Source organism: Tachysurus vachellii, chromosome 21, assembly GCF_030014155.1.
Source record: "Tachysurus vachellii isolate PV-2020 chromosome 21, HZAU_Pvac_v1, whole genome shotgun sequence".
Taxonomy (NCBI): Eukaryota; Metazoa; Chordata; class Actinopteri; order Siluriformes; family Bagridae; genus Tachysurus; species Tachysurus vachellii.
In genome coordinates this window covers 2,407,748-2,432,603 of record NC_083480.1, presented here as the reverse complement: position 1 = coordinate 2,432,603, position 24,856 = coordinate 2,407,748, and the positions used below count along the sequence as shown (strand labels likewise).

Below are 24,856 nucleotides of genomic sequence, written 5' to 3'. Positions count from 1 at the left end.
CAGTTTGTTGGCAAGATTTCTGGTCAGACGTTTTAGCAACGTTCCACTCACAGGAGCCATAAAACAGCGATTTCAGAGAAAGCCATACAATTTAAGCAGAAAATCCAACCAATTAGTAATCAGTGGCACAGCTTTCAGCTGCGAGGGTCTGGAAGCGTGCCCATGTTTGTAATGTAAGCACTTTAAAGAGCGTCGGTGTGAGACGTATGAAAGCAATTATGGCGGAGGGCATCCGTCAGAACCCAGAAACTCTATTAGTTTCATTTTACACACACACACACACACACACACACACACACCATTATACAAAATGCCTTGACTTCCTTCTGGCTTTCTAATTCGTTACATTCTGTGTTAATTCGTGCATGGTTATGTGTTTCAGGATGCTTTGTATGAATGCTGACAGAAGTTCAAAATAGAAACCTCTTTAACCATCACTTAGAGATCGTAGAGTCTTGGAAAAAGTATTTTTAGTCGTCTGTATCGAGCGGTATAAAGCACCAAAGCTTAATCACATTTAATCAAAGATTAAATCAGTCTTGAAATTCATGATTCTTTCTGAATACTTTTTACTTTTTATACTTTTTGGAATATAACGGTGACAGCGGCGAAAAGTGCAGGAGTCTGTGGCATAATCCATGATTTGGTGTAATGTGCACACGCAAAAGTATCAGTAGATACGCATATTATCAGAATTTTAGAGTTCAGGACATCGAGTTGTTTCAGATCAGTGGTCCCCAACCCCAGGGCCGCGGATCGGTACCGGTCCGTGGATCAAATGGTACGGGGCCGCCCAATGAACATTAAATTATTTCCATTTTATTTACTGTGGTGTATTTCTCTCGGTTTTGGACGACTTTCCATGGACGAGAGGTTAACCGGGAGCTGAGAGACGTCTCCTAAAGCCGCACCAATACCGCGCATGTGCAAAATATTGGGGCGGTTTTAGGTGACGTCTGGAGCTGAGCGGCTGCAAGCGGCAGTGGTGTTGTATCTTTGGTGGAGAGAAGATGTGTATCGCTCTTCTCTCTGTTCACCGGTACTTTCTCATGTTTAACAGTGCTTGGTGTACGTGTATATTGTGTTTGCTCAAATGTAACCCACAAATTAGCAAAAATGAGTACGAAAGTGACGTCGTTAGAAAGTTAGAATCTCTGCTGGTGTTCTGGATTAAAGTCATGGCGGAATACCCCGAGATTGAAACCACAGCACTTAAATCCCTATTGCCATTTCCGACATCCTATCTGTGTTCAGCGGGTTTTCTGCAGTGACAGCAACCAAAACAAAACAACGGAATAAACTGGACATAAGCAACACACTTCGGGTGTCATTGTCTCCTATTACCCCAGATGGAACCGTTAAAATGTTAAATCACTTTATATTCATTTTTTGGTGTAACTGTATTTTATTTTGAAGGCATGTTTAAATACAATTAAATTTAAATTATTAAAACAATCTAAAATATAAACAAATCAAACCCCCACACCCCAAAAAAAAAAAAAAAAAAAAAAACGGGCCGCGGGAAAATTATCAAACGTTCACCGGTCCGCGGCGATAAAAAGGTTGGGGACCACTGCCCTAGATTAATGGTACCATTGCACCACCTGCTGACTGTGTAATTATCTGTGTCTGTTTTTCCTCTGAGATGAAGGAGTCGCTGGAGCAGCGTGTTCATCGAGCATGTGTATTATATCTACCGTGTCTAGGTGCTGGTACGCAGGCATTCTGACGGCACGGAGCTGAGAGGCAGGGTGGTGGAGACCGAGGCTTACTTGGGCGGCGAGGACAAGGCATCGCACTCGGCTGGTGGTAAGCGTACAGAAAGAAACGCGGCTATGTTCATGAAGCCTGGCACCATCTACGTCTACCCCATCTATGGCATCTATCTGTGCATGAATATCTCCAGCCAGGGTGAGGCTTCCTGTGGCTTTATGACTAAGTATAAGTCAAGGCACTACACTGATGTGTGTGTGAGCTTGTGGTGAAGTTACCCTCTGCTTGTATGTGTGGTTGTAGGAGAAGGGGCAGCCGTGCTGTTACGTTCCTTAGAGCCACTCCAGGGTCAGGATGTCATGAGGAGGCTACGGGCTGCCAAGCGTAAAGAAGGCGCCAAGACAGTGAAGGACAGAGAGTTATGTAACGGCCCGTCTAAGCTGTGCCAGTCTCTGGACGTCCAGCGCTGCTTCGACCGCAGAGACCTCGCCTCAGATGCTGACATGTGGTTAGAGGTGGACACGCAGTGGGTGACACCAGGAGAAAGCGATGTGGTTTCAGCCCATCGGATTGGAATCGAGTCCCACGGAGAATGGGCCACCAAACCGCTCCGATTTTACCTGCGAGGTCACCGTTGTGTTAGTGTGGTGGACAGAGCGGCTGAAAGCAAGCAGCAGGAAGTTAATATGTCCCGTGAAACCAAGATGGAAAGAAAGACTTAGCGTTGCCATAACAGGAGCAGTCAGTAATATTAGGAAGCATTCTCACATGCGAAAGCCAATGATTTGAGGTGTTCTGTAATAAATCTCCTGTCTTTTGTGCTTTCTGACTTCATAGATGTGTGTTTTTCTTTTTTCTTTCTTACCCCAGAGTGTCCTGGTTTGGAATGATCATTATGACAAATATTTATTTATGAGCCATCACATCAGGGATCCTGCTTTATCCCGTTACAGGACAGTTTAATGCTCGTTCAGTGGAGCTCAATACATTCAGACACAAACAATAAAGCATTATTCACCTCCTTCATTGTCTCATTTAAAGTACTTCAGTGATCATTAGTACAGCCAACGTGCACTGTATGTCCTTAATAAATAGTATCTCAGTGTAACGTTTGGTGTGTGAGGGTGGAGGAGGCGCATGTGCTACTCGGGAGGTGTCTGGAACAGCGAGATGATGGGATCCTCGTGGTTGGTTACCACTAAAACACTGCGGAACTTGTCGAAGAGAGTCTTTAGCTGCGAGCGCCGCATGTTCTCGTTGTACATGATCTCCTCCAGGTGGTGATGTCCTCTAAAATAATGGAGCAATCTGTGGGAGATCAAAAAACGTTTGAATTTGGGCAGGAAAAAGCAAACAAATGACAAGAGCTCACAGGAGATGTAGTGTAAAAGCTTTAGGTGGTCGTTTAACTGGAGATCTTTGGGGGAGAAGTAAGTGTAAATAAGTTTAGAAGAATCATTTGGAATCACTTGGTTGGAGTCACTCAGAAATTGGCTTGTTTTTGAAAGAAAATGACATTTATATTTCTGAATCTAGACATGGTTAGTGTTGTAAATAACTATTCTAGCTGTGAGCAGCTGCTTAATAAAAGGTCTTCAGTAACCATCCTGTGTTCCAGTGGCACATTGTGTTAGCTAAAAGGCTTTCATGTTACACTCATCATTAGACCTCTCTTGTATTGTGGTGTTTAAAACTGTCATCGAAGAAGTGGGAGGATAAATACATCAGTGGTGAGTAAACACACTCAGTCTCAGACTCAGGTTCTCAGTTTACAGCTGTATTGAAGACTACCCACAATTCACCAGTCTCACAGTGAAGAGGCCACTCTGGGAGCCTGGCATTAAAGACGAGAGAGAAAACCACTCACCCACCCACCCACTCACTCACTCACTCACTCACTCACTCACTCATTCATTCATTTTCTACCGCTTATCCGAACTACCTCGGGTCACGGGGAGCCTGTGCCTATCTCAGGCGTCATCGGGCATCAAGGCAGGATACACCCTGGATGGAGTGCCAACCCATCACAGGGCACACACACACACTCATTCACTCACGCAATCACACACTACGGACAATTTTTCCAGAGATGCCAATCAACCTACCATGCATGTCTTTGGACCGGGGGAGGAAACCGGAGTACCCGGAGGAAACCCCCGAGGCACGGGGAGATCATGCAAACTCTACACACACAAGGTGGAGGCGGGAATCGACCCCCAACCCTGGAGGTGTGCTAACCACTAAGCCACCGTGCCCCCCAAGAGAGAAAACCAAAAAACTAAAATGGGCAAAACAACAGACACTGAACGAAGGGAGACCACAAACAGCACCATGGACCGAGTGATTTAAACTCGGTGCCACCAGCAATGGTGGAATAAATGAGTCCAGGTGCTTTGGTGCTTTAACAAGTGGGAAATTTGTACAAGAAAAGTTATAACTACATTTTGCAACAGTGTCAACGCTTGAGCTGAACCAGTTTCACAGGACATAATAGTGCTCCACATGATACAGTACAGCAGATATCACTCTGTAATGGACTGGCCGGGACCACCGCCGGATCTCAACCAGATTCTCTAACGATACTGAGCTGTCGGGGGAGCAGCTTGACTGGGGGTCAAAAAAAGAAATAAATCAAGCCAAACCAACTTCAGGAAGTATGGCCTGAAACTGATGCAGACTTCTTCACCAGACCGAGTGCTAGAAACTGCTGCAAAACTGAATCTTTGATGAAAGTCTGAAGCACTAAATTGTTATTTCCAGCAGAAGCCATGAATAATTTCGATAATTTTTGAAAAGTGATTCTAAACTTTTGAACAGTGGTGAATAATATTCTGGTCTTTCTAGTAGCTGAGCAAAGCCTTCATAAACGTTTCAACCTTGAACTTATGACACAAGACAAATTTTGTTAAATTAAATTAGTTAAATATATGTCTATGTATTAAATGTCTCGTTATAACAATGTTGATGTTACCGGGCAAACATGCGCAGGTCATCGGGATTCTGTGCAGCGGGCACGCTGAGGATGGCTTGGCGCTCGTGCTCAGTCAGACTGGCCAACATAGTTTCTGTCACTCTCTTATTCAGGGGAGAGTCTCCTCCTGGCAGCAGTTCAGCGCTGGAGTTGTCCATGCTGGGGCTTGTCAACGTCATGTCATCACTGCTGGCTAGATACAGAGAAGGAGGAACGGGATTGAGAAGGCTTCTCGAGATGGAGACACTGGAATTACACTGACTACACCGGTCTAAAGGAACAACGGGATGTTACTTGGGGAGCCGAAGCTGAGGGTGGTGGGCGTGCTGAGGCTGCGCCCGGCCAGGCGGCTCACCGTCGGCACCTCGTCCTCCGTCGTGCATGATTGTTCCTCACTAGGTGGCACAAGCAGGCATGCATACGTGTGAAGCTGAATCAGCAGCCGCCTCTGCAGCATCCACACCACCATCTGGATCAACTGCGCCTGTGCCGACACACACACACACACACACATCAACACAAAAGGTAAAAAGGATAAACTAATAAAGAATAAACATCTCTGCTCCTAAAGCAACGCAATCTTTCATGTCCGCTCAGCATGTTTGGATAACAAGATAACAAGATAAAGGTCCTTGACCTGGAAATCTTCACAACTTCCAGGATGCCAGTAAGAAGGTGTGGTGGCATCGAATGGCACAGTGAATGGAGGGTGGAGTCTGGGAGGAGGAGGAGGAGGAGGAGGAGGAGGAGTAGTGAGTCACTGCATGAGTGAGCACACATGTGTGTGATTAGTGTTGGTCTATTTAAATGCCTCTTGCGGTGAGAGGGAACCCTGTTGAGCTGCAGCACAGCAGAAACATGTGCTAGTGTTTGCTATTTTACTTTGAGTGGATATAGGAAGTGCTGAAAAACATAACGGAAAACAAAAAAAAAAAGAAAAGGAAAGAAAAGCCTCCCACATCCTCATTTTTCATCTGTCACAGTAACATACGACCACAGCTTCCTACTGCCATTTTATACACGTAGGATGTTCTTAAATCCTGGTTGTGATGTGACACACTGTTTATAAAGTACCTTTTATTTGATTATAACGTTTAAGCATACACAAGATACACGTGTGAGCTGTCTCAGGCTGGACAGTCGAGTGTCTAATCTTAAGAGACACTCCGTACCGTCTCCTACAGCACTGACCTCATGTACAGATGCCTCCAGTGGGTTCCTGAACTCAGATAGAGATACAGGTAAGGAGAACTTCGCTAACATGGATGGCAGGTCATAGCCAGGAAACTGGTGTGAAAACTGCTTTGCCAGCGGAGAGTAACTAGAACGAGACGAGAAACTTCACCACATACACAAACCCTTTATTCTGGGGAGAATTAGAGGAGAAAAGAAAAAGGATGATGCAGATTCCACTCACAGAAATATGTTGGCATGAGGTGACAGCATGTACACGTTGTTTTCACAGAGCGGGTACACGATGATTGCTTTACCCCAGTACACCAACTGTGCAGCTATCTGGAAGACCTGCGGAGGCAGCAGAGAGCCAACATTATACCAACATAAAAACTTGTACTGATATAAAAATAATCTGGTAAGCAAAATCACTGCTTATCTTTATTATGTCGCTTTGTAGAAGCCAACATTCTGTTTTCCTATTTAAGCTTAGACAAAAATATATAAATAGTAACTCCTCCTAGGGCTTTCGAGCCACATGCACCAAATTCAAATATGTTGTAGATCCTGGTCTGAAGTTTGTTGCTATTACTTTTATAAGCAATCCGAGTACCGGTACTTCCGGTACTGGGTCTCAAAGTGGCCTTTTTTCCCATAGACTCCCATTATAAACTTTGGAGGTTTATAACTCTGCAAGCTTTTGAACTATCTACACCAAACTCCACCAGCTCCTTTAGGGTGATACTCTGAACACAGTTTTAAATTGGTGTACCGACTGGCCTTTCGGATGTCTCGCAGTCCCGCCCCCAATATATGCAAAAATCAGAAAACTTTTTACAACATGGACATGTGACATATCAAAACACTCCTAACAATGAGGGGAACTTCCTCACGTGTATTCTGATGATGTCACGTACGCTCCACTACATTTCACAAGTTTTATGTCCACTTGCCTTCAAATGTAACACTGACCCTTATGTCCACTTGCCTCCAAAAAGCACCAGCCTTTGCGAATACTTGCGAAGTTTGTTGCGACGAACTTTATAAATCTAGTTATTATTATTATTGTTTTTAAGTACAGTATTATTATTATTATTATTATTATTATTTTTATTACAGTATGAGGTGATTTTTCACCTGCAGGAGCGCCAGGTCAGCGTCTTGTGCCAGCTGCTGTAGGTTCTTCATGGCTGAACAGATCTTGATGAGTCGTAAGAGAGCAGGAGAGCAGTCGAGTGGGAGTTGATCCAACAGAGCTTTCTCGCTGTCCAGCAGCAGCAACGCATGATACGGACTACAGGGAAAATATACATACAGTCTGTAATAAATACGCTCACTACAATGATCACAAAAAATAAATACTGTCAGTATATAAAATGTCAAACGTTTCTTAAGGTTTCCTTTAAACTACAACTGGATTTTTATTTTCACGTACCACCACAACCATCTCTCTGTTCATTTGGACGTAAATTTGTCATCGTTAACGTTCTCTTCTAACAGGATAGCTTCTATATTACACCTGACTTCACATACACACAAGTCAACAATCTGTTTCTTGTGTTGAAATAAAATATAAATACTTTGGTGCATTTTAAAGAGAAACCCTATTTTTAATTGATGACATTTTTTCATTTTAAATTCAGAATTTTTTCATTGTTCCTAAAGTTTGTTTTAATTCAGTAATGTCCCGTTTTCTCCAGTGTCTTACAAGGTGCTAATAATTTCCCCACTTCCAGCCTGCAGGTAAACCCCTTACACTCCTACACCTTCTAAACAAACACACAGAGGCACAGGACCGGGTGCATAAACACATGCATGAGTCTAAAATGTTAAATTTCCTTAAAAATGTATTCAAAATAATATGTATGTTTTTTTCATTATTAAAGTCCATGTGCAACTGTAATGTGAACAGAATTAGGACCCCCATGAAAGCCTGTGTGTTTAAATTGTTAAACATTTGGGCATTTTTGCTTCATTTTAACAATACTGAAAGATTCAAGTAATATAACTAAACAAATAAAACCAAAAAAAAAAGGTCTTTTTGTTAAATGATCTGTAAAATGTAATTTAAAAATAAAAATATAAATTTCTTGCAAGAAAAAAAGTAAAGACTTATCTGTACTGCAATTGGATAAAATGGCCAACAGGTGGATCACATCAGGTGCAAATGATTAGAACATTGTAACAGAGCATTATGAAGAAGATTTGTCTTATTAAACCTCAGATATTTAGTTTGGTTTGCTCTTAATTGTTGAAGTGAGAGGTTTCACCATGGTGAGATCCAAAGAGCTCTCTGAGGCCTTCAGAAAGAAGATTGTTGATGCTTACGAGTCTGGTAAGGGATATTAAAAGCTCTCAAAAGAATTTGTAATCATCCATTCCATTGTCTGAAAATCATTTACAGTGGAGAACATTTGGAAAACAACTTAACATGGCCAGGTCAAGTGAATTCACCCCAAGAGCAGACCGCAAGATGATTAAAGACGTCTCCAAATATCATCACTGGAGCTACAGCAAAGCAATCTCGTGCTACAGTTGATGTCAAAGTGCATGAACCTACAATTAGAAAGAGACTGAACAACTTGAATGATCATGGGAGGTGAGCAAGGAGGAAACCTTTAGTTTCCCTTACCCTTAGTTTGCGAAAGAACACAGAGATAAAGGACAAGACTTCTGGAATAACGTGCAGTAACAGATGAGTCTAAAACCGAATAATTTGGAGACCATAACAGAGGGAATGTTTGGTGTAACCCAAATACAGCATTTCAGAAACCTCACACCAGATGAGATGTTTTGCTGCAGCAGGACCTGGTCAGCTCATCGTCATAGAATCCACTATGAACTCTACATTGTATCAGAAGGTGCTTGAGGAACATGTGAGACCTTCTGTCAAAAAACTGAAGCTGAAGCAGAACTGGACCTTGTTACATGACAAAACCATCCCAGTAAATCCACCAAGGACTCGGTGAGAAGTAAAAAAAACAGAGAATTCTAGATTGGCCAAGTTAAAGCCCAGATCTAAATCCTATTGAGATCCTGTGTGGTGATTTGAAGCGGACTGTGCATGTACGAAACCCCTCAAACACACAGCTGAAAGAGTTCTGCATTGAGGACTGGGGGGGGACTTTCTTCCAGTTGATGTTAGAAACTAGTAGATGGCTACAAGAAATGTCACTGAGGTTATTTCAGCCAAATCGGGAAACACTAATTATTAGTTCACAGGGTGTACTAACTTTTTCCAAAGTTGAAATACTCATGTTATTGATTTCTTTTGTTTAATAAGTGAAAAGTTTTTACATTACTTTCAATTACACTACTTTCATCTACAGGTACAAATAAGAAAAGATCAGAAACTGACATGTTGACATTTCTTAACAAAGTACATACTTAATGGGGTGTCCTGATTTTTTCACATGACTGTGTGTGTATACATACACGTGTGTGTGTGTGTGTGTGTGTGTGTCTGGGGTATGTGACAAAATGTTAAATAAATATTACAACTATATGGAGTAATAAATAATGGTCTAAATACTGAACCGAGGCAAAAACAGTCAGAGTGTAAGACGGGTTCTGACCACTAGGGGGTGTATTGTACCGCGCATTCAACCCACTATCTACATTAAATATTTGGTCTTACCGAATGGCCTTAAGACTGCGCTCCAAGGCGTCTGGTGGAATGTGGTTCCCTCCAACACGATGGATCTTGTGGGGCAGACAGAAGCTGACCTCCAGCCAGTTGTTGATGTGAAGCCGCACCACTCCGGTCGTGCAGAGGCTGTGGTGACGCACACAAGAAACTTTCTCAAATATCTTTGTGGTGTAAAAGGTATGCACTGTGTGCTGGTTAGTGGATCCATGCCTACCTGTCGAAGACGTCCTTTAGGTCTCTTGCCAGTTTGCACTTTGGAAGAATGTGTCGAAATGGAGACTGTACAGTGCCATCTGCTGTAATCGAAAGAAAGGATCAGATGATATGCGAATGTTTTTTTTTCTGGATAATTGAGTCTCCGTATCATATGACGGCTATCAATCCAGGAGTGTGAAGACTATCATGTTCTTCCTCTGAGACACATGAAGCTGTCCAGAGCAGCAAGTTTAAACTACATCACATTCTGCATCAAAGGTGGTGTAACACCATGAGCTCACAGATGTCTATCATTGCCTAGTGTTGCTCTGATTGACAGGAGAAAAAGTATGCCCCTCCCACTCAGATAGCACAACCATGATGTTGATCATCTGGATGCAAACTCGCGATCACCAGAAAACACTGCAAATGCTAATGTCATGATGTACCACACTACATACTAATGACTAAACAACAGGAAGGTAAAGGGATGGAAAAGGGAAGACAGAAAGCGTGATCCTCACTCTCGGTCATGGTGGTGAGCTCATCCTGCACAGCCAGCATAAGTTTGGCTTCTCTGGTGAGGTACTGGCAGCGTCGCTCCTCATGCTGCAGGGCGATGGCGACTCGCCTTGACAGGTTGTGCATGCAGCTGATCACCGAGGGGTCTGCATTGGCCTGCAGGGGGGCAGCAGAGAGACAGATATGGCAGGGCAAGTGTGAGAGAAGGTAAGAGAAAAGAGTTAGACACCAAACTAAAGAAACAACCTTGTTATAGATATACAGGTTATATACTGACCTCCAGAACTATCATGAAAGTAAGCAATAACTGATAGAAGGTACAAAACTGAGGAAAGTGTTACATGAACTCATAGACACCTACAACTGCTTAGTGTAGCTGTGATTAACAAGTGAGAGAGTACGTCCTGCCCACACAGACAACAAATGAGGCTAGGAGACCCACATGACTGAATCAGTGCTGAATGATACCAAAGCCCTACAGTATATACGGCCAGGTCTGGAACCAGGTTTTGGACCGAAACGGCCCTGAAGTATCATTACAGCAGCTCCATATTTTAGAGAAATCAACGATTGGCTGTTTTTCCTTTTCTTTTTTTGTGCGGTTTGCTTTTGTCATCAAACATGCTGACAGTGTTTGTGGACACAATGGCTGATTTTGGTCCACAGCACATTAAACTGGTTTTAATGATGTTCGGTAATGTTCAGCTGCTTAATGATAATAATTACTACTGAACAGGAGACTGAAATCGATTGGTTGATTCTGAACACAGGCACATCTGCAATGATAAAAAGTTATGCACAATTACAAAACCGGGTTTTAATTTTTAAATGTTTTAAGATAAAAAAGTTTTTTTAATTTTTCCTAATTTCAATAAAATGTTTCTAATTGTTTTTTTTTCCTCTACATTACAAAAGCCTTCTTTTTTAACAGGCCATGTAGAGTATTTAGCAACTGAACTAAATTACACCCTAGATTTATATGTTATAGATATATTTAATAGCATTAGTGATTAAAGCTGTACAGCTCTATAGAATTATGAACTGCTTTATAAATAAGTATAAACATCACCAGTGTAAAGCGCCTTCACAGAAGACTGTGAACGTGTCTGTGATGTTTTCATACACTGATAATAAAAAGCCAGCTTATTAATGGATTTTTTGTACACGGTGACGGCGATGGTTTAAATACTGTATACAAGAATAAGTAGAGCTTTAATCCATATGCGCCGACGTAGCATGAGATCTGAGGTGGAAAATAAACGTACAATGATGTACAAATAGATTCCTTCTATCGGGGGCTAAAGTTTTGTTTTTTTAAACCAAGAGTGTATGCGTGAATACAAAAGGACCTGCCTTGATATAGAGGATTATGTTACACAATCATCCAAAATATTTTAAAATGTACCGTGTTTTTATTAAACCCAGAAACACACTTTAATAAGCAGACGCAGGTGTTTTTGCTGAGTCACGGCTGACGTTCGGGTGAGGTTCGAGAGAGGCGAGGTGGACATGACGGTGTCAGATATGAGGACTGGTGTGTGGTGAGAGCTGACTAAGCACTGAGGGCAGGGCACAGTGACCAAGCCTGTATGTAGCTCTGATAGTCTGTTACCAGGGGCTTATCAGAGCCCACTCCCTTACTGGGAAAGCAAACTCCTGCATCAGCTTCATTAAAAAAAAAAAAAAAAAAAAAAAACAAAAAACAGCTGATTCACTTCTAGTGCAGGATTAAAAAAAAAAAAAAAAAACGAAGAAGAAGCAGCTCATCATGAGTCAGCATTTCTTACCCTTAATGCAAAAACAACACTAAACAAGATCATGGTTGGCATTTCTCTTTTTGGTGAAGGGTCGGTTTTGGAAACCTAAAAGGAAAAAAAAAACAACATTTTTTCATTTTTCAATAGATATCAGATCATAGAAATGTTAAAATGATTAAGCCTTCAGGACAACATAAATAAAATAAAACCTTTTCCAAAACAAGTCTCCTGATCTAAGTATATTAATGATACCGCTGAATCTAGAGCATCTGTCTAGAATCTGTCTTTTTCAAAACCTTCAAACTTTATCTGGTGGCTTACAAAACATCCACCTGGTCTCCTTTTTCAAATAATATTCTGCCATAATGACAAATATCTGAGTTCTCTGTATTTCAGTCTCATTTACACCGACAGTAAGACATGAAATGTTGCAGAGAAATAAAAATTCCTATAAGTTTTAACCTGTGGATGAAGAAGGGTCAAAACAATACAGCTAATAAATGTTTACGTCTTTAAGGATGGTAGAAAAGATGTTTCTGAAAAATATTATTACAACAAACTATGTTAATAGATTTGAATAAAAACAGGTTACAGAAGCGGAGTGATCGGTATAACGCATTATTTATTCACTCTACTCTATTCTGCTCTGTAGAGATTATACAGAATTAACAGGAAACATCTCGTCCAGTTGGTGGCGCTTTAACACCAAAAAGCTTCAGTCTTTTCGGCTGGTCTGCTGTCTGCCACATGGCCCAAACCTCAGGACTAAAGGTTAAACTGATATGGTGATCCTGGTTGGGTTCATTTCAGTGTCTAACCTGGATGGTGTGTGGTGACTGCAGGAGAGTCGGATGTCCAACAAATCGAACATTATCGATCTTCAGTTCAAATTTTTTGCCGCACATGTCGGACTTGGTGGCCAAGATGGTCGCGAGAATGATATCAGAGAAACTTGAAGGAGGAACAAAAGGCAGAATAAAATACATGAACAATCAGCTTCACTGAACTGAAAATAAAGCAGGAGTGAATCTTAAAAATAAAAAAAGGAATTATTATTTAACATAATTAATATAAAGTAATTTATTTGTACAAACTGTTTAACAGTTAAACCTCTTACAGGGGAAAATATAGAGGAAGGATATTCAAATAAAACTAATTAAACATAACATGTGAATAAGTGTTTTCAGAACAAGAGAAGAAACCCTGATGAGATGACAGACTGATGAGATGGTTCATCTGCTTGGGCTTGATCTGCTCATTAAAGACATTTATTAAAGAGGTGATTTGACCCCCAGAAAGGCCCAGTGTTGTAAAAAGTCCTCCAAAGATCTTTACCCTCAATTAGAAGTGAGATTATTACAATTACAGTTCAAATATTTCAATTACATGAACCAAAACTGATTTAAGGCAAATTATTTCAATGCATTTTACTGCCATTAAATCAAGCTCTGAAAATTCGAGGTTTAATTGACTGTAAAATGTGAACCGATTAATTAGATCGACCAGAATTATACACCGTGATCCGACTGAGCTCCAGGACACCGAGACACGCTGAACTGCAGCTTAAAGGAAAAATGGCAACAGAAAGGAAAAGGTGCGTGAGTAAAGCCGTGGTGTTCTAGAGGGGAAAAGGAAAACGTGGGTTCAAATGATTTCATCTTACCCTGCTACCAACTGTTCATCAGTTAATGGAGTTTGTTCTCTGAAATGGGAAATCGGCCATAAAAAAGAAATACAGGAACAAAAGAAAATGGCAGCAAACAAGTGACAGTTTCACCAAATCAGTAGGTTATAAATAAATTCACAAGGAGTGATAACTTTCTCAGGAGACTTAAACCCTACATGTCCCTATGACAATCACCTACTAATCTAATCAAATCTAATCGAATCTAATCTAATCTAAACTATATGCTGATTTAGAGCTACTGTACATTTAAAGGGAAAAAACAGTCATTTTATTCATTTAATTTCAATGCCAACAAAAACCTAGTTAGCACCAAGAGATTAAAAAAATTGTTAAATTATTTATTTCATTATGTCTAACATAATTAATACAATATAATTCATTTCTATTTATTGTTCTATTTATCTTTGACTGAACTATTAGGGAAATTTTGCTCAGCACAACCAGTCTTATCTTATTTGTCCATTAAATTTATTTGGCTCAATTTCAGAAAATGAAACTTTTTTCTTTTTTTTTCTTTTTCTTTTTAGAAAACGTGACTCAGCTCGGTTTTCTGATGAGTAATAAACATCCAGATAAACCAGACGTTAAAATAATGACAAGCTGTTAATGAAGCGCTTCTTTAACAGTTCCAGGTTTTGTTACTGAAGTGTCTTTTAAACAGGAAAAGATATTCAAACACTTCTTGATTTTAATGTTATTAAAAAAAAATTATGTGATAAAAAAACTTCTCAGCTCTCACATATGGAGAAGGAAAAACCGAACCAGTGCTTACTTCAGATCTAAGAAGTAAAGACACACTCAGGTACCTGTGAACACACAGGCCGCTGATGAACCTGAAGAAACCTGAGACCGAAAACACACAAATACTTTTATAATTAAAATATTAATCTTCGTCCCCAGTAAACAACACTGAAGTGGAGTATATAGCTGGAGTATGTAGCTGGTCAGAGAAGGTGTTACAAATTGATCATCTAGTGCTTGCTAATATTATAAACAGCAGCTACACTAATTCCTCTCCACTTGCTCCCTTTTTCTCTCCATCCCGAGGCATATAGAGATTGCGCCAGCTTCAGTTATTTTCCACTTCATGAAGATTTCAGACAAGAGAAGAGATTTTGCAGTCCATGAGGACTCTGAGGAAAACAACCTGTTAATCATCTATAGAATAACATTCTACACATGCCGTATCTCCATCACTGGGTATTTGAAGGCTTCAGCATGGAGGAGTTGGTGTTGAATCTATAATGAACTTAGATGATGAGCAAATTTATGAGTTTCTCAGGAGCTCCTGGTTACACAACTCCAACTGACTGTATATGACTGTAGAAAAGAAATTATTTATAATAACACTCTCAGTGTTAACACTCTCTGGTGTTTATAATCATTTATAATCATCCTCTCTGGTGTTTATAATCATTTATAATCACACTCTCAGTGTTTATAATCATTTATAATCACACTCTCAGTGTTTATAATCATTTATAATCATCCTCTCTGGTGTTTATAATCATTTATAATAACACTCTCTGGTGTTTATAATCATTTATAATAACACTCTCTAGTGTTTATAATCATTTATAATCATCCTCTCTAGTGTTTATAGTCATTTATAATAACACTCAGTGTTTATAATCATTTATAATAACACTATCTGGTGTTTATAATCATTTATAATAACACTCTCTAGTGTTTATAATCATTTATAATCATCCTCTCTGGTGTTTATAATCATTTATAATAACACTCTCTAGTGTTTATAATCATTTATAACCATCCTCTCTGGTGTTTATAATCATTTATAATCATCCTCTCTAGTGTTTATAATCATTTATAATCACTCTCTGTTGTTTATAATTATTTATAGTAACACTCAATGGTGTTTATAATTATTTATAATCACACTCTATGGTGTTTATAATTATTTATAATCACACTCTATGGTGTTTATAATAATTTATAATAACACTCTCTAGTGTTTATAATCATTTATAACAACACTCTCTGGTGTTTATAATAATTTATAATTGCACTCTGGTGTTTATAATAATTTATAATAACACTCTGGTGTTTAGAATAATTAAGTGTTTAAAATTAAATTTACATAAGCATTTTATGATCTGTAAAGCTGCATTGAGACAATGTTTGATTCACATAGTGTCCTCATCAACCAGTGAAATCGTTTGAGAATGTAGGAGCTTTACAGTAAAGACGGAGCATGACAGAGACCTGGCTGTTTGGGTAAAAAGTTTGAAACTACATGAATGATCCTGCTGGATATCTGAAATGTCATCTTCATGGAAAAGATGTACGTACATGAAATAAGAAAATCGGGGGGGGGGGGGAGTGAGAAAGGGGAAGGGAGAGAGAAAATGAGAATTGAGGAATAGAGGAATGGGGAGAGAGGGAGGGGGTAGAGGGAGAAAGGAAGGTAGAGAGATGAAGAGAGAGAGAAAAGAAAAGGGGTAGAAGAGAGAGAGAGAGAGAGAGAGAGAGAGAGAGAGAGAGAGAGAGAGAGAGAGAGAGAGAGAGAGAGAGGGGCATTTCCATTGTTTTTTCCGATAATAAACCTCTCTGGTAATAAATCTCTCTGCTGCAGAAATATAAGTGAATACAGAAATTCCTCCACCAAACACACTTATTTCTTATCTAAAAATTTACATTAGCAAAAAAAATATATCATTGTGAGTCATGTTTGGGAAACAGTAAAAATTTGTAAAGTCGATAGAGGAAGATGATGAAGAGGGTGCAGGATATTTATTACATGTGGAATAAATGCAAGCTTCCTGAAAACACACCTGAAAAATCCTGACACGAGTGTTTTAACTCCTGCGAACTGATGACTGAAACATATTACGTTACTTTCAGCATAAATCCATGAGCCCATTTAAACCTGTTCTCCTGATGTGTATGACGTCATGGGGATATCAGAGATCAGTCATTTTGTGTTCAATTCCCTTGCATTGTTGATAGAAAATGTTGGTGATGAAATTCAAACTTCGTCTTATACAGAATTTCAAAGGCATCAACATGAGAGTCAGAAAGGACAGTACCGTGAATCTCCATCTTGGTCCTCATTGGCATCACTTGTGGTCCTCAGCGCATACGGACTTCTCTGTTTTGCTTTAAATAAACAAGAAACTGAAGCTTAGACATTTGACACAACACTTTTATCTGTAGTGACTTACAATTAAGGAAAGAAACACTGTCATAAAGCGGTAAACATTTTGCTCATGGACCCAACAGTGGCAGCTGGATGGTTTAGAGTTAGAAACCTGAAAAAGTAAAAATAAAAAAGTCTAGCAACATTTCCAATGACTTCTGATCAGACTAAGCAACTGTCCTGTATTCAGTGCTGCTCTTCAGGTTATGTGAGTGGAGAGAGCAGGTCTAGCTGATTCACTACGTGTGTAAGACCTTAGACTTATGTCGAATTTCTGACCATTATTCCTATTAACAGATCACCATTATTCCCATCAACCAATCACTGCTCACCATTATTCCCGTCAACCAATGACTGATCACCATTATTCCCATCAACCAATCACTGATCACCATTATTCCCGTCAACCGATCACTGATCACCATTATTCCCATCAACCAATCACTGATCACTATTATTCAAGTCAAGTCAAGTCAAGTCACTTTTATTGTCACATCAGCACAGCACATGTGCCTTGGTGAGTGAAATTCTTAAGAGCGAACTCCAGAAATTGCAGAACAATTGTACAGATAATGAGTTGCTCATACATATGGTCAGTACAATATGTGTGTACAATATGTACAATTTGTTAATATGTACAATTAATAAACAGATAATGAAATCAACATGTGAACATGTGCAATATGCTCATACATATAGTCAGTACACACAGTGTACTATTGACATCCTTACAACCATCCCATCAACCAATCACTGATCACCATTTTTCCCGTCAACAGATCACTGATCACCATTATTCCATCAACCAGTCACTGATCACCATTATTCCCATCAACCAATCACTGATCACCATTATTCCCATCAACCAATCACTGATCACCATTATTCCATCAACCAGTCACTGATCACCATTATTCCATCAACCAGTCACTGATCACCATTATTCCCATCAACCAATCACTGATCACCATTATTCCATCAACCAATCACTATCATCTAACAGCCAATCACTGATCAGATCTGTTTGTTCGGATGAATTCGGAGTATTTAAGTGGTGACGTCATGTGGTGTTCACTGGGCTATGAACCCCCAATGCCAGAAGAAAACACACACACACGTTTACATTAGATGCCGAACCTATAGGACAAACTGCTTTTAAAGCACAGCACAAAACCCAAAAATGATAGATTTCTCAGGACACTTACTGGCAGTTGAGGACTTGTTTTCACACGCCCTCACAAACGGATATCTGAAGAGCAACTTGTTTCCGCGGCTTCCTGAACTAACCAGAATTACACTTATAGGACTGTTTTTCTCTCCATTCTTCTGAAAGGTCGTGTCTGCTAGTTTGCGTGTTGGTTTGTTATCTAAATCCAGCGAGGATTGTTTATACATTCTGTCTTTTAAGAGGTGCCGAAGAAAAGCAACACATAAATAAAGGCTGTAAATGAGTGTCTCATAAACACAACACCCGACCCTTAAATCAGTCCGTGCTTCAACATCAACTTCGATGAAGGTTCCGCTTTCGTTCCGACATAAATTTGTCTGGTTAATGACTAAAAAAAAATCGGTGCTGTTTCTTATGTTTAAACCACTGACAAATAAACCTGAAAAATGATCGCAACATTATATCGTTAATGTTTTTTGTGTCCCCTTGGGATTTGAAGAGACAAATAAACACTAGCCATAATTATTATTAGTTATTTATGGCTAGTTTTTATATTAACTCCTAATTATGTGTCTTCAGCATCAGTAAAGGCAGTAAACACCTATTGTGGAGTCATGGTGGCTATCAGGGCTTCTTCTGGAGTGAAAGAGTGGCTATCAGGGCTCTATTCTGGAGTGGCTATCAGGGCTTCTTCCTCCTTTTTATCAGCCCTTGTACTTTAGACTGCAAAGCCAACAGCATTGTGGATGACCCCACACACCCCTCACACACACTCTTCACCCCACACACCCCTCACACACACTCTTCACCCTCCTGCCATCTGGAAAAAGGTTCTGAAGCATTCGGGCCCTCACGACCAGACTGTGTAATAGTTTCTTCCCACAAGCCATCAGACTTCTCAATAACTGAACTGAACTGTATTGAGCACAACATACACTCATCTGTATGGACTGCATTGACCCTCACAAAACACACACACTGACACATGAACATTCAGTATTCACATACAGTATTTACACTGGTCGGTTGGTGCTGTTTCTGTTTACTGTTTATTGTCTTTTGTGTACTGTATTTTTTGTACTTTTTGTATTGTCTTGTAACTTTTTGTCTACACTGTCTTTTGTCCTGCACTGTCTTGTCTGTCTTGTTTGTCTTGTCTGCACTGTTTGCACCAGGTTGCACAGTTGCACTTTATGTGGCTAAGGCTACTTACAAGTCCTTAGCCCTGTCTTTGTTTTATGTAACACCATGATCCTGGAGAAATGTTGTCTCATTTCGCTATGTACTGCAACAGCTATATATGGTTGAAATGACAATAAAAGCTTCTTGACTTGACTTGACTTGACTTGACTTGACTTGACTAGACTCTAGATAGTGTCCATATGATGGAGTGCACACCATTTACAAGGTCCAGGCACTGGGACCTCCTATACTGAAGAGTCTCTCTTGAACTCTTCTCTGACTCAGCTGAGCACGCCAAATTGTCCTGCCTGAATGGAGCAATAAATGCCATTTTTATTTTATATTAGAGTCATTAAAGGGTTCTTAAAATCCCTTCCCAACAGTTAATTCCAGAACACAGATGTTTTTGAGGTTTCTCATCCAAGAACAGGCATTACAATTTAAAGCCCTTCAATGTCCATCTAACTTGTAGAGTGTTTATGAGATTAATACAGCGAGCGAATTTGCCTGTTGGCCAGAAGCATAAAGATTCTGCTATTTCTGGACTAATTCATGGCTGGCAAAGAAGCAGGCCAGTGTTCACCCTCCTCATTCCAATTATAGTGCTCAGTCTCTTGTTGGACTCTGTAGCTCTGTAGCACATGGATGGTGTGCACAATTCATCCAACCCTACTTAATTCTTACTAGTCCTCAGATTCTTTTACTGGTTCTGGTCCAAGCTACTCTCATCATGGTCAGATTCAGCAATCACCAGGAAGATGGTCTCTGCATTGTATAGCAGCTATCAAGTGGCCCAAACTAATATATCAAGACATCACAATAGTGCAGCGGTCAAGGCAGCACATACATCCAGAATAGTGGCATCTACATCCCAAAGTACAGCCCGTTATCCAGGTTTCAGCCCTTGATAACGGAGCACAGATAGACCTTTACACCAATGCCAGGTCAATTGATTATTGATCTTGTTTGGGATTTTGATCCAGCTCTGCCTTTGGGCTACATCAGCTTTTTTTTATAGTCATGATTTAGATACAGTTTGAGTGTGAGTGTGTGCAATGAGTGTGTGTGTGTTTTATTTGTATTTTCTTGACTCTCATTTTATCACTAAACTGTGCACATGTGAATCTGCATTATGTCTCATGGGAGCCATTGTTACAATATTTATAGGTTCTGATTTCTTCAGCAGCTTTTGATCATGACTTATGCTTTAGTAGACAATATTAGTGAATTTTAGAATCATTATAGAAATATTAACATGCAGTTAAGAATCATCTTCAAGAGAGTCGACAATATTCTGTTCAAGTGTTCAAATTTGTTTAACTATATTCATTACAGAAGATGTGTGTGCGTGTGAGGCACACAGAAAAATACAATGCCATTAACCATACCTGAAACTTGACCAAATGTTTTGGCCCTGGACAACATTTTTGTGTGTGATCAAATACCACTTAAGGAGATAATTTCTGTTTAAGGGAAATGTGTTTTTGCATCAGTCCAAATTTGTGATTTGTGTTATAAATAGATAATAATAAAAATTAATGGAATAGTATTACCCCTAAAATCACTGTTCTGCCCGCTAGGATCCATTTATTCTAAACCATTTTGCTAAAGGGACGTCTCGTCATGGGGCTGCAAAAAGAGGGTTTGTAGAGGTTTTCCAACATTGACTGTTATTTTAAATAAACTGAAAATCTATGCTGAACCCTCTGAAGACACTTTAAACACATGAATTCTGATTAATTACATACGACATAAATCTTAATTTTAGCATGAAATAATTAAATATAAAACGAATCATAGAATTACTATTATTAAAAAATACTATGAAGCAGAATTTTATCAAACGCTTCCACATTTAATAACATCAAGTAAAGAAGGAAAAATGAAGAAAAATAACACCGACATTTTATTAGTTATTCTTATTAAATTGACTTATTAAACTTGTTTTGTTTAATGCGGTTATGTCAACACATAAAAGCAGAGCAGACTTGATGGAAAGTTTAGAAGTAGCGGCTGCTCAGAGCGGCGACGACGACAGCCAGAAACTTCTGCCATGTTGCTTGAATTTCAGGACTGAAGTCGGCTCCAAATTTGGTGGCGACCACGATGGTGAGGCAATCGGCAAAAAGCTGCGGGAAAATGTCACGTTATAAAGAAGCAGATTATGATACAGGCTAATATCTACTTTGCTTTCTAAAGGGAACAGATAACGTACCCTGAAATTATCGGGGTCTACATTGAGAATCTCACAGTGGAGCTCGCTCAGATTCGAGTAGGTCGTCTTGATGCTGTCCAAGTTCTTCACTGCCAGGTCCAAAGAGTTCAGCACTACTATGCCATGGGCGCTGACCAAAGGGTTTCCCAGGATGGCAGCTACACTGTTCAAATTTCCAAATTTGCCGAAATAGCGCTGAGTCCATGGGTAGACAATCAGCACTCTGGCCAAAATCAGAAACGCAGAAAAATGTAATCATATAAAATTCTATTTGAACCTTACAATAGGTTCTGGCCTTTTTCACTAGTAGACTGTAGGTTTATCAGCTTATTGATTATTCGTAGAGAACTTTACCTTGCCAGGGACTGAGGCCCGATCTCTTCGACATTGATTTTGCTCCAGAGATCTGCAATGACACTCCGTTCAGATTGTGACCAACGGACCATGACTGCTCGCTTCTGTCAGCATTGACTGCGCCAATGAAGTGATTCAACTGAGTTTTAATTCTCCCTCACCTCCGCCCCGTAACAAGATGTTTAGACCAATATAATTAATTCCTGGAGGTTCTGCACAACCGATTTAATGGTTTTCGACTTGTAATGTAGTTAAGGTGTTATTAAATTATTAAATTATTAACATTAAGCATTTAATTATTAACATTTAGCAAAATGTTATTAAATTATTAAATTATTAACATTAAGCAAAATGATCATAGTGTTTAATTTCTTGGTAACATCGTGTTTATATGCTGATATTTGAAAGGCTTTAAAAGCACTAATATTCATTTCTTGTTCTGTTTATCCAAAGCAAGTTACAATAATAGTATTATACTAAAACATGATAATATATGGATACCAAATTGTATCCTAATTTTCCATTGAGTCTTAATATTAACGTGGCTGCATTTTATCAGCGACCCCACAGTTTTAGATTATACTCGTTTCTTCTTTATCGAATTCCACTGGTCTGTTACACCCATCACATTTTAATTGGGTGAAATTATCTGCTATATCCCAGTAGGATATATTTTTGTTATCGTTTGGTTCAGGAGTTTTATCCTCACATGACCCATGTTATCAGGCATCATTTAAACAAACATTATTATATTCTTCATAAGCACCACAATTTAGCGACCTCAGTAGTATCTAAAAAAAAATACGAAAACCAAACGGATAATGTCATGTCATAAATCATAAATAATAACTATCTGGAGTCATACACTCATTGTGGGTAATATTGTAGATAGATTAGGCCTAGCTCATGTTAAGTTTAAAAATTGAGATTCTGTGTTGTCCTTTGTTACCCAGACAAGTAGGTAGGGCTCCAAACCATTATACTTTGCTAAATACTATACTAAAATTCAATAAAAAATTTTGAGCACTGGGAGATCCAATTCTGGCTAAATTTGGAGTCACTGGGTCACATGGAGTGGAAGCCAATGACAAAATATTGATTTCCCCAAAAAAATTAATAAAAAAAATATATATAATAATATAATATAATATAAATAATATAAAATATATAATATATATAATAAAGCTCAATAATATATAATATATATAATAAAGCTGCAATCAAAATAGGTGTGTTTTTTCTGTTGTAGTAATACAATTCTGCTTTGGTTTGGAGTAACTGGGTCACGTGTAATGGAAACTAGAAAAAAACACTCCTTGGCTTTGTGTCATTTAATTTTAATTTATTTACATTCCGTTGAATATCTGTCGAATATCCAACTTAAAATTAGCATCACTTTGTTGTTGGATGTGTGCTTGGCCACATTGGGGGGTGTGGCATGTCTAGGCACTATAAAAATATCTAGCCCTCTCCAAAACGTATTTTATTTTTTTCTACCCGAATTAAAAAGACCAAAATGAGTCTAACAGATATAGATAAATCCCTGGTCAAGGCTTTCTGGGGTAAAGTCTCCGGAAAGGCTGACGCTATTGGCCACGACGCTCTGGTGAGGTAAGGCTGCAAAATATAATTTCTTATATAATAAAACCAATGGTCAAAAAATACAGAATATATATAAAGCTACGCAAAACACTACATGTGTGCACACCTACTTTTTCCCCTCAACACAGAATGCTACTTGTGTACCCTCAGACCAAAGTTTATTTTACCCATTGGCCTGACCTTTCTCCTGGCTCTGAGTCACTAAAGAAACATGGTAAAACCGTGATAGGCGCACTGAGCGACGCTGTGGCTACAATCGATAATCTAGTCGGTGGCCTAAGTGTCCTAAGTGATCTGCACGCTTTCAAGTTGCGCGTGGAACCAGGAAATTTCAAGGTAAGCTGTGTTCAAATGCCGTCATAGCATGCTACAAATCCGAGAAGTTACTAATGCACTTTGATTCGTTATCTTTTCCCGCAGATTTTATCTCACAACCTCCTCGTGAGTCTAGCCATCAATTTTCCGGCTGATTTCACTGCAGAGGTTCACATTGCCATGGACAAGTTTCTCGCCGCTGTGTCTGCAGCACTTGCTGAGAAATACAGATAAACATTCTCAAATGATCGTACGAATATAAAGAATGTCATCATGCATGCTCCACAAAAATAAAACAAATTGTTTCTTTAAATCTAAGTGACATGACCGTGTGAATATTGTGTTGGTGATTTTATCAGTAGGGATTAAATAAATGTATAAGAAATAAACAATATCGTAATGTAGATTAGATGGCTTGCTCAGATAACTGATATTCAGATAATTCCAGTGCAAATCTTTAACAACATATTTTGATACAAATAATATCATAATTATCAGAATAATATCATATTAATAGTGAAAAGCTGTTTTTTCTTTTACAGTGTGGTATGAACATTCTAAAACATTTAAAATGCAACCTTTTTTGTATCCACCGAACATTTTAAGGATTGTCTTACCCCCACAGCACATTGCTTCAGTTATCACTTATATCTCTGCTATAGACCAGAGCCTGTTTTAGACCTTGTTTGCTGATTTTTTTTTTTGTTGATTTTTTCTTTTTTTTGCAGCCGTCTGTAAAAAAAAATGTACATGTCGTTAAGCTCTTAAATTAAAAGATAACTCTAGGATACATTTTTTTCCGGTTGTCTCTCTGGGGTATAAAATACTCCGTGTACCATTCTTTACATTTTCAACCGACAGAGTGTTTTAGTATTTGAAAACGTTCTTGGCCTCTGAAACATTAAATATACAAGAACCACTGAATTACAACAAGCGTGTTCTTTATCTTCATTTTATTCTTTTAATACTGTGAGGAGACGAATGTCACATCAGTTGTACTTGTAGCATTTCAGGACCACAAACAAAAACAGCTCCGTTTTAGAAATTAAAAACAGGCAGAAAAAACTTCAGGAATGTATTAAATTGTATTATACTGGATTATATTGATGTTCCTGCACAAACCCGTGGGACCGATCCTTAAAACTGAAAGGATGTTGGTTTATATGCTTTTTATTTCCACATTCCGTTAGTGA

The 24,856-nt window shown here is 39.0% G+C and overlaps 4 protein-coding genes across 9 annotated transcripts in view; 2 read left to right on the top strand and 2 right to left on the bottom strand.

The window, feature by feature from the left end:
- The window catches only part of mpg (N-methylpurine DNA glycosylase), a 5,828-nt gene extending 3,294 nt beyond the window's left edge, over positions 1-2,534 (top strand). The window contains exons 2-3 of the mRNA XM_060897045.1: positions 1,707-1,911; positions 2,017-2,534. Of these exons, the coding sequence (XP_060753028.1) occupies positions 1,707-1,911; positions 2,017-2,435 (624 nt within the window). The 3' untranslated portion in view covers positions 2,436-2,534. The remainder of the gene's footprint in view (positions 1-1,706; positions 1,912-2,016) is intronic.
- Positions 1-18,322, bottom strand: part of nprl3 (NPR3-like, GATOR1 complex subunit) — a 19,078-nt gene extending 756 nt beyond the window's left edge. For 2 of the 6 annotated variants that reach the window (XR_009650164.1, XM_060897040.1), the window contains exons 1-14: positions 18,033-18,321; positions 16,718-16,787; positions 13,644-13,682; positions 12,799-12,931; positions 12,011-12,085; positions 10,226-10,379; positions 9,721-9,802; positions 9,495-9,632; positions 6,995-7,151; positions 6,102-6,208; positions 5,876-6,005; positions 4,979-5,168; positions 4,685-4,877; positions 1-3,021 (exon numbers count right to left, since the gene is read on the bottom strand). The exon at positions 1-3,021 is cut by the window's left edge. Coding sequence is in view for 5 of the 6 variants with exons in the window: in XM_060897040.1 (XP_060753023.1) it covers positions 2,856-3,021; positions 4,685-4,877; positions 4,979-5,168; positions 5,876-6,005; positions 6,102-6,208; positions 6,995-7,151; positions 9,495-9,632; positions 9,721-9,802; positions 10,226-10,379; positions 12,011-12,085; positions 12,799-12,931; positions 13,644-13,682; positions 16,718-16,787; positions 18,033-18,222 (1,824 nt within the window). In the remaining variant the exon portion in view is untranslated. Of the gene's footprint in view, positions 3,022-4,684; positions 4,878-4,978; positions 5,169-5,875; positions 6,006-6,101; positions 6,209-6,994; positions 7,152-9,494; positions 9,633-9,720; positions 9,803-10,225; positions 10,380-10,500; positions 10,678-12,010; positions 12,086-12,798; positions 12,932-13,643; positions 13,683-14,439; positions 14,461-16,717; positions 16,788-18,032 lie in introns of those variants that run through there. The other 4 variants (XM_060897041.1, XM_060897042.1, XM_060897043.1 and 1 more) reach the window with 4 other exon arrangements.
- A 2,742-nt stretch (positions 18,323-21,064) lies between these two features.
- LOC132837455 (hemoglobin cathodic subunit beta-like) lies at positions 21,065-21,906 on the bottom strand. The gene is made up of 3 exons (XM_060857129.1): positions 21,747-21,906; positions 21,393-21,615; positions 21,065-21,306 (listed from the first exon to the last, which is right to left on the bottom strand). Exons 1-3 carry the CDS (start codon positions 21,836-21,838, stop codon positions 21,178-21,180), a joined length of 444 nt encoding a protein of 147 aa, XP_060713112.1. The 5' UTR covers positions 21,839-21,906; the 3' UTR covers positions 21,065-21,177.
- A 1,292-nt stretch (positions 21,907-23,198) lies between these two features.
- On the top strand, positions 23,199-23,981 carry hbaa2 (hemoglobin, alpha adult 2). Its single transcript, XM_060857160.1, has 3 exons — positions 23,199-23,357; positions 23,477-23,684; positions 23,769-23,981. The coding sequence occupies exons 1-3, from the start codon at positions 23,263-23,265 to the stop codon at positions 23,895-23,897; spliced, it is 432 nt and encodes a 143-aa protein (XP_060713143.1). The 5' UTR covers positions 23,199-23,262; the 3' UTR covers positions 23,898-23,981.
- The last annotated feature ends 875 nt before the right edge of the window (positions 23,982-24,856 follow it).